The 9,609-nt window shown below is 26.4% G+C and overlaps 1 protein-coding gene and 1 long non-coding RNA gene across 2 annotated transcripts in view; both read left to right on the top strand.

Annotated features, from left to right (window-relative positions):
• The window catches only part of LOC108684728, a 12,643-nt gene extending 11,454 nt beyond the window's left edge, over window positions 1-1,189 (top strand). The window contains 1 exon segment of the mRNA XM_018189191.1: window positions 990-1,189. Coding sequence (XP_018044680.1) covers window positions 990-1,189 — 200 coding nt within the window.
• Window positions 1,190-1,718: 529 nt separating this feature from the next.
• LOC108684745 lies at window positions 1,719-4,862 on the top strand. The gene is made up of 3 exons (XR_001931648.1): window positions 1,719-1,755; window positions 4,037-4,129; window positions 4,687-4,862. It is a non-coding gene; the product is annotated as an uncharacterized LOC108684745 (long non-coding RNA).
• The last annotated feature ends 4,747 nt before the right edge of the window (window positions 4,863-9,609 follow it).

The following is a 9,609-nucleotide window of genomic DNA, read 5'->3' as shown; positions in this document are numbered from 1 at the left end:
ATTATATATTTCAAAATATTTATTAAATATTATTTATGTTAGATTAAATCAGATATCATTTGTATTATTAAATACATATTTTATATCTTATTATTGAACTTTACACTGTATCTGTATATAAAATTCAATTTCTCTTATCTCATTCTTCGCCGAACTCTTGTCATCTAATCTTCTTCTACAATATCAATAAAGCATGTCTCTGCTATATATAATTGATAAATTATAACAGAGAATGTGACAGCACATGCTCATATATAATATATAGCTGTTTTTCATCAGTATGACAGGTTTTTAATTTGTAGTCAAAGGATATAGTAGCGTAAAGAGAGGATTTCGCGTCTCGCGTATCGATTGATCGCTACAGAGGGCAAAATGAATACCCAGATAAAAGAATATTTTGGACAAAGTTTTATCCTAAAAGAGCCACATCATTTCGAGATATCGAAAATAATGTAATTTTTTATTAGTATTTTTTCTTCGCTAAATCTAAACCGACTGTTATAAAAAAAAATCATGGCTGTATAAAGAGTATCAAAAAGATTATACAGTAAGAACTTTTTTGTCATTCTTGACTCAAAATTCTGTTCTTAAAAAATTATTAAAAGAATTTTCAAAATCGTAATTCTATATATGATTTGAATATTTGATCACTTCTAAAATAATTTAGCAGCTCAATTATATTACATATTGTATTTGATATTTTTTTCAGATTTTTGGATTTGATAAAAAAAAAATGTCGAAAAAAAATCGACATTTTTCGACCTAAAACATACCATTTAATATATTTTAAATTGTTTTTAAATATAATTGTACTTACCTTCAATTCCACATCTGCAATCAATAATTTAAAACTTTAATATTATATAGAGATCGTAAGTTAAACAACAATTTCATTTTTTCTCATTTTAGAAAAATTAATTTAACTGAGCATTTATTCCATTTTTGAGTTAAATAACTTTGTTCTTCTCCTTCTTCCTTCGTCTTAACAGAAGAGAATCCTTCAGAGGAGCAGTCTGCTCAATATCGGTACGTTTTTCGTTCTAATGAAGCAAACAGCAAGGACATTTACGAAACGTTGGCATTGGCAACGGATCATGATACAGCGGTAACTCTCAAACTCTTTGATACTTCTGGGAAAAAAGTAATTGTTGCACAAAGATTATTACACACAGTTGGTAAAAACAGATAACTTTAAGATCATCAAGGAAAACAAAAGCAATGAAGCGTTTGCAAATCTCTAATCTTTTTTAATAATTCTTTGAAATTATGATATTTATTCTTATTATATTATGTTTATTGTAATATGTAAGTTAAATAATATTTATTTTAATATTATAGATATAAAAATAATTTTGTAATAATTAAAAAAATTAAAGAAATTTCATATTATAAAATAATCTATAGACTCAATTTATATATAACTTTTGTACGTAAACATTTTAAATATTTTTTTAATTTACAATCGATTTAATAAAATAATATAATATAACAATTTTTTTTATTATTTACTATCTACCTATATTGACATTAACAAAATTAAAATGTCTGATCGTTACGAATTGATATAAAAAAAAATTACTTTAATCTTAAATAACCAATAACTGTGCCCGTGTTCTAAGAAATCCTTACTAAAATACATATTATTATACCATGTAATTATATCAATCTTATCTATGATGATATCTTTTGCACTCATAAATTATATAATGTCAGTCATTCGTTAATAGCTGATGTAAAACGACGTACTTTCCTTAGGTTAGTGTAATTCTCATATGTAGACTATACTTACCTTTACTTACTCAACATACATTTTAATTAATTACTATTTGTTAGATTAATGTGTATGCAATTATTTTATTAAGAATACTTAATAAAGAAGAATAGAAAATTTTATTAAATTAAGAATGTGAAAATTATAATAATTAACTAATAATTGTAGTGAGAGTTTCTATAAAGATGTTTTAAAATCATATTAAATTTTCTGGTATTGTCAAGGTAGTTTAGAAACTATTTTTTATTGTTAATTATTAAATTATTTTTCATTTTATTATTTTAATTTTTAATTGTAGAATACGAAAAATTAATATATTTTATGTGTGAACAATATATCTTTTATATTACATTTATTAATTAGATTGCTGTTAGTTTCGCATAATTTACTTTCGTTTTTCCAATTCCTCAATAAATTAATGACAAATATATAATTTTATTTAGTATAATAATCTATATAATTTAACTAAAAAAGTTGATATAATAATATGTAATAATATATAATAATATTACAAAATATAATTGGTGACAATTTTTTCAAGTGCAAAAAACAAGTTGACATTGAACAAGAATTTATTGAACATAATAATAGATAATATTACTTGGAATTAATCAGTTATTGCAATATTAAATTTTCGCATTTTACACGTACGTCGCATAAAAAAGTCGCGTAAAAGAACCAATGATTATAAATGACGCTCCATTTGCTTTTCGTGATTTTGTTTTTGTAATTGTATATTTTTGTATCATAATTTTATCTTGATAATCATTTATAGTTATCTATCACGTTTCATTTTTATGTATTGGATTGTCCGGAAAGTTGCCAACATCGTGCCGATGTTCAAGGAAAATTGAAACGCAGAAGATTTAAATTTTAGTATACATTTATTAAATTATATACGTTAGTCGGCACAAATTTTCCGGACAATCCAATAAGTTCATAAAATTCCTTTGGCAAACTCACATACAAATTTTGAAACTACTTCGAGATTGTGAAACTACATGCATAATATTTTAGGAGGATACAGAAAGATACATTTTTTACTACATACTAAATCTTCTCAAATCAATATTTGTATAATGTAAATCACAGTTGTCACACAAAATATTTTTTACACAAAATAATGAATACATTTATTAGTATTACACATTTAACAAAAGTGGATCGTTATTATTGTTATTTTACATAAAAATTGCAATAGTGTATTTTATTTTTATATATTTTGTGTCAAAAATTTTTAAATAATAAAGTTATAACTGTCGATGGAAGCAATATGTAAAATATTTAATCCTTTATACTTCTTATCATGTTAGATTACAAATCAAAACAGATATCATATCTTAAAATTATAAATCCCTTCTTGTTCATTATTAATGTGATATTAAATGAAAATTTGTTTGCAATGAAAAATTATATTTTTAATATTTTCGTATTAAATAAATTATGTTGAATTTAGATAAGTTATTATTTACGTTATTAAAAAACTTTTACATAAATAATGTAATATTTTTATAATTATTATGTAATATTTGATTTCCACAGAATTGTAAAAGTACTCTAATTGTAAAAAGTGTTTTTTTTAATTCATATAAGTTAATAAAAATTTTTAAGATTATTAATTAATAAACAGATTTAAATTATAGAATTTAATATGACTAAAATATTGCAAAATTTAAATTGTTTTATATTATTTCATTGAATCAAATAAAATATTGTATCTTATTGTGTCTATTTATAAAATTTAAGTTATTACATTACATGTGGCTCATTGATAAAATCTTTTAATGTTATGAATAATTATTAAAAATACAATTATTATATTTGTATACAATATTTATACATATATGTATTTATATGTATATATAATTGCTTATATGACGCGGATGTTTATATGATATGTATAATATTAAATATGCTTATGTATAATATTAAATAAAAAATATAAAGTTATTAAGCAAAAAAGGAATAAGTATATGAAATTTTTGCGGCTAAATATACAAATACAGCTTTTCAAGAAGCTGTGTAACTTTTCGATGAAAATTGTCGTTATTATAAATTTCCGCATTTCGACTTTAATTTATTCAATATTTTTATTTATACTGAAAGAAAAGATTGGCTGCTGGAACAAATTAGATTGTAAAATATGGCATAGCATTTTTAATTGGCTACACTGAAAGAAAAGATTGGCTATTGCAGCCAACATGTACAATAAGAAAATTTTTATAAATTGATATGTATATAATGACAAGAAAAATTTGATTTCAGAACTGGTATTAAAATCGAACAATGATGCCGAATATAACCATTAATATTAATTATTTGAAAAGTTGGAATGGAATTGTTAAGATCCTTCAAATGGTATATATCATTGTTTTATTCATTTATTGAGATTGTTGTTATGATTTTTTTAATTTCAAGTATTTAATATTAATTTTCAACATAATATAGTAAATTAATTATCAAGCAACATCAATTTAATCATCAATTTTTCAATAAATATGTATGATAACTTTAAATGTAAATAATTCTAAATAATTTTTATTGCGTTTAATTACAAAATACATAGCATTTAAAAATTAAAAAATCAATATTATTTTTAGTTTAAAGTAATCAATTTACAAAAAATATTTAGAGACACAAAAGAAATTTTATACTTGACATTTGAAATAATAGAATAAAATTACAGTATTATTTTTCGCTTACTGATTGTTATTTGAATTTAATATAGTTGTTACGATAATAATTCGTAATTTTCTTAAATATTCTTAAATATTCTTAAATATTCTTAAATATTCTTAAATATTATTATATATATTGTATATTATTTATAATATATTTTGATATTCTTTATTTATTACTATATTTATAGAATGTTCATATATATAATTAGTTTTCTCAATTTTCTGTACCAACAGATACTGGGTGCGACTTGCGTAGGAATTATTGGTAACGAGTTCAGTTATGAATTTGTAATTTTATATAAAGCATCAGTATTTATATTTTTTTTTATCGCAACATGTACTTTCTTTATTAACACTTTTATTCTATATGTCAGTAACCTAATATCTCCTTCTGCTGCATCTATTATACCTAAAACAATTTACGTAAGTAATTTTGTATATAAATAAAATTATATGATTTATAAAATGTAATTTATAAAAATTATTAAATCTACAATATTAGTTTTGTTTAAAATGAAAAAGTAAAGTAATTTATAGTATTACTTATTCAAAACATCGAAAGTATGAATAATTACAGAAAGCTGTTTAGTATGATTTATTTAAAAAATTTCTTTTAAACTTTCAGGAATTCCTTTATCATTTTATTGCATCTATATTATTATTTGCGGCTTCAATAGCAGTAATAATTGTAATACATGAACCTTATGTTGTAGTTAAACGATATAACGAGTTTTTAGCAGCTTCCGTAAGTACAATATTATGTATATATAATTCATAAAAGATAAAGTTCTTAATTATGATAGATGAAAAATTACAATTATAATATTTATTTGAAGTATTAACAGTACTGAACAATAATGTTTTTAATATTTATTCGGACAATATATGTAATATTTACAAAATAATTGTAAGACTTTTAAATATTTTGTAAATATTTTTGTAATCTTAAATTGCACAGATAATAAATATTTATTATAAGTATTATGAAATATTTATCGTATAATATTCTAGTAAATGCTATAAAAATATTTAATAAGACATTATAATTCAAGTAAGAAATATTTACTTGAAACATTCATTTATATTTATCATAAATTATATATTATAATCAAATATTTATATAATATTTTAAAAAATAATAATAATACATATGTATGAATATTTATCATAAATATGCTGTCTGGATAAAATAATTAATTACTGTCTTTTAGTATTGACCAATATTAGATTCTGTAAGAGTTTGAGATTAACTTTTTTTAATGAGAATCTTTAGCAAAATCATAAAAAGTGATAAAAATATTTGCTAAGTCTAAGTAATCATGTTGTATTAAATAATTATGTGTCGTGCCTTTTATTAAATTGTAAAAAAATGTATTTATTCATTTTTATTTAGATTCTCACTCTGCTAAATTGCATTTTATACATCTGCAATACTGTCATGGGCTTTAGCACTTATGGAGATGATTAAAAGGTTACAATAAGTTTGTAATTCTCTAAACAATAAAAATAGATTATTCTTATACGAATTGTCTTTACACAGATCAGATACATTTTAGAAACTTTATTTAATTAAAACAATATGAAATATTGTATGAAGAATTTTGAAACTGCGTCAGATTATTCAGTCGATAAATCACAGATTACTTTTACCAGATGTATAAGCTTAAATCCGCTGTTTGCTCATAGGTGGCATTAGTGAGCATACAAAGCTACCCTGGGCACATAACACACTTTTTTGTGTTTGACATCTGTCAACATTAACTAGTGCACATCATCAGCAATTTCATACAACACATACATTTTTTCTTTCGTAATCATGTCTAGTTTTTTGCTAGAAAAAAAGCATATGCGGGAAGCTTTGCTTTTCTGTTTCAATTTGAAGAAATCGGCTGCCGAATCGCATCGAATGCTTGTGGAGGCCTATGGCGACAATGCTTTATCGGAAACAACGTGCAGAGATTGGTTTCGCCGGTTCAATGACGACAATTTTGACCTGAATGACAAGAAGCGTGAAAATCGGCCCAAGAAGATTAAGGACTGTCAATTGCAGGCTCTTTTGGACGAGGACGATACCCAATCGCAAAAAATGCTTGCCGAGCAATTGGGTGTTTCTCAAGCAGCCATTTCCATGCGGTTACATGCCATGGAGAAGATTCAAAAGATCGGAAAATGGGTGCCGCATGAACTGAATGATAGGCAGATGGAGCGACGCCAAAACACATGCCAAATTCTGCTTGCCAGACAAAAAAGAAAGTCGTTCCTGCATCGAATTGTGACAGGCGATGAAAAGTGGATCTATTTTCAGAATCCTAAACGCAAGAAATCTTGTGTTAATTCCGCCCAACCATCAACATCTTCCTCAAGACCAAATCGCTTCGGACGGAAGACGATGCTGTGCGTTTGGTGGGATCAGGAGAGGGTCATCTACTACGAGCTGTTAAAACCTGGTGAAACTGTTAATGCTCACTGCTACCACCAACAACTGATCAAATTGCACCATGCTCTGCGTGAAAAAAGGCCGCATTATCGAAAAAAACATGACAAGCTGATTTTCCTCCACGACAACGTACCATCGCACACGTCAACAATGATCCAAAATTACTTGGAGATACTCAACTGGGAAGTGCTACCCCATCCCGCTTACTCACCAGACCTGGCACCTTCTGACTATCACCTGTTTTCGTCGATGGGTCACGCGCTCGCTGAGCGGCATTTCGATTCTTATGAAGACGTCCGAAAATGGCTTGATGAATGGTTTGCCTCGAAAGATGAGGAATTTTTTTGGCGTGGTATACACAAATTACCCGAAAGATGGGAAAAATGTATAGTTAGCGAGGGCAAGTACTTTGAATAAATTTGTTTTTGCTTCCTAGGAAAAAAAAAATGTGTTTTTCTGACTAAAAACAGCGGATTTAAGCTTATCTGGTATAAAAAAAATTTTTTAAATCTTTTTTTTTTCAATTTTTATTCAATCAGCATAATTTTTAAAGCTGATGACTTTTTATATTACTTATAAGTTATGTTTCTTCGACCTTTTTTACATTCATAATGTTATTAAAGCTTTAGATGATTTTATTTTTAATTCTTGTCAGATTTTAAAATTTCATAATCATAGTCATAATTTTATATGGTCTGTGCTTTCTTGTACACAGATATATTTTATATATCTGTGTGTATTTTAATTCTTTAAACATTTTTTGTAACATACAATGTATAAAAATATAAATAGAATTACATTCAAAATTTTACATTATATATTATCTAAAGTAAACTTGAGTTTAATACTCGCAATACATATAATTATTTTATTTAATTTTTTGAAATCAAATCGTGCTATTAACTCGTCAAATATTTTTGTAATAGATATACTATGTTTATTACTTTAAATAAATGCAAATACTTATGATTTTTTGTTTTGTAAATTATATTTTATAAAAATTACAATAAAAAGCATAGTTTTATAATGCTATTTTTTACACGACAATGGATGTTTCATTTAACATTCGCAAACATTTGATAAACAAGAATGAAATATGATGCGATTATGCGAATATTAAATAAAATGTCTTTTATAATATATATCCATTAGTACCAATTTAATTGACAGTAAAAATAAAATTGTGTTAAAGTAAGCAATGTGCTATCTTTTTTTTTAATATATGAGATAGATAGAGTGTCCCGAAATTTGAAAACAATATTACAATGTGAAACTTCATGAAAAATTAAGTTGAAAAATCCTCTTTGCAAGTTTTACAATCACCATTTTGCAAGTTTTACAATTATATATATATATATATGAGACCTCAAGAAGATATTGTACAAAGTAGAAGAATTTTGTGTACTATAATAAGGTGCTGAATTTAAGATCGCATCCTTTCGATGCTAGAAGAGTATCTTGCATGTACTGATATACATTCGATAGCACGTAAATCGAATTTTCTTTTAACAACTAAACGTGCCGCTAATATCTTGTGTATCCTCTTATTTCAAAAGAGTATTCAAGTTGTTATAATATTAGATGTACAACTTTGCTTCCGCCGTTTTCCTATAGATGGCTTTAGCGGTAAGTGGTCGAAATAAATAGATCATAGACGTCATACAATAAACTTGGGCATCTGTCAACATAACCCCATAGAAACATTAGTCGATTTGTGTCTGCATCATAAAGTTATTCTCGATTGAAAATGTCAGTTTACGAGTCAAATTCTCGTCATTTGCGGGAGGTTTTAATTTTTTGCTTCAATATGAAGAAATCTGCGGCTGAGGCTCATCGAATGCTCTCAAATACTTATGGTGAGGCCGCTATTAGTGAAAGAACGTGTCGTGAGTGGTTTCAACGCTTCAAGAACGGTGATTTTGACGTCCAAGGTCATGCTCTGTATTTGGTGGGACCAGCTCGGCTGTAGTGTATTATGAACTGTTAAAACCGACTGAAATAATCACAGGCGATCGGTATCGAACGCAATTGATGCGTTTGAGCCGAGCATTGAAAGACAAACGGCCGCAATACAACGAGAGACACGATAAAGTGATTTTGCAGCATGACAATGCTCGATCCCATATTGCGAAAGTGGTCAAGACGTACTTGGAAACGTTGAAATGGGAAATCCTACCCCACCCGCCGTATTCTCCAGACGTTGCTCCCTCTGATTATCACTTGTTTCAATGACACACGGTCTGGCTAACCAGCACTTCCGGTCTTATGAAGAAGTAAAAAATTGGATCGATTCGTGGATAGCCTCAAAAAATGACCAGCTTTTCGACGCGGGATTCGTACGCTACCCGAAAGATGGGAGAAAGTAGTGGCCAGCGATGGACAATACTTTGAATCATAAATGTATAATCAGTTTTTTATAATAAAGCCTCGAATTTCAGAAAAAAACGGCGGAAGCAAAGTTGTACACCTAATAGAATTTTCTATAGAAGAATTTATTTTTCATAACTCATGTATTTTCATGTTTATAGATGAATATATATTATAAATATACGCATTTGATTTTTTGCTCAGAGGATACGTGATAAGAGGATTCCCTGCTTATCAGAATAATGTTTTTAGTGTTATCAAAAGATATATTAATCCTATATCTATATGATATCAATGACATCTTCCGAGCATTTATCGCGATCATTTTAGTTAATCGATAACCGCCAATGTAA

This window comes from Atta colombica, unplaced genomic scaffold (genome assembly GCF_001594045.1).
Source record: "Atta colombica isolate Treedump-2 unplaced genomic scaffold, Acol1.0 scaffold14, whole genome shotgun sequence".
NCBI classification, from domain to species: domain Eukaryota; kingdom Metazoa; phylum Arthropoda; class Insecta; order Hymenoptera; family Formicidae; genus Atta; species Atta colombica.
This window is presented reverse-complemented; position numbering and strand designations above follow the sequence as displayed.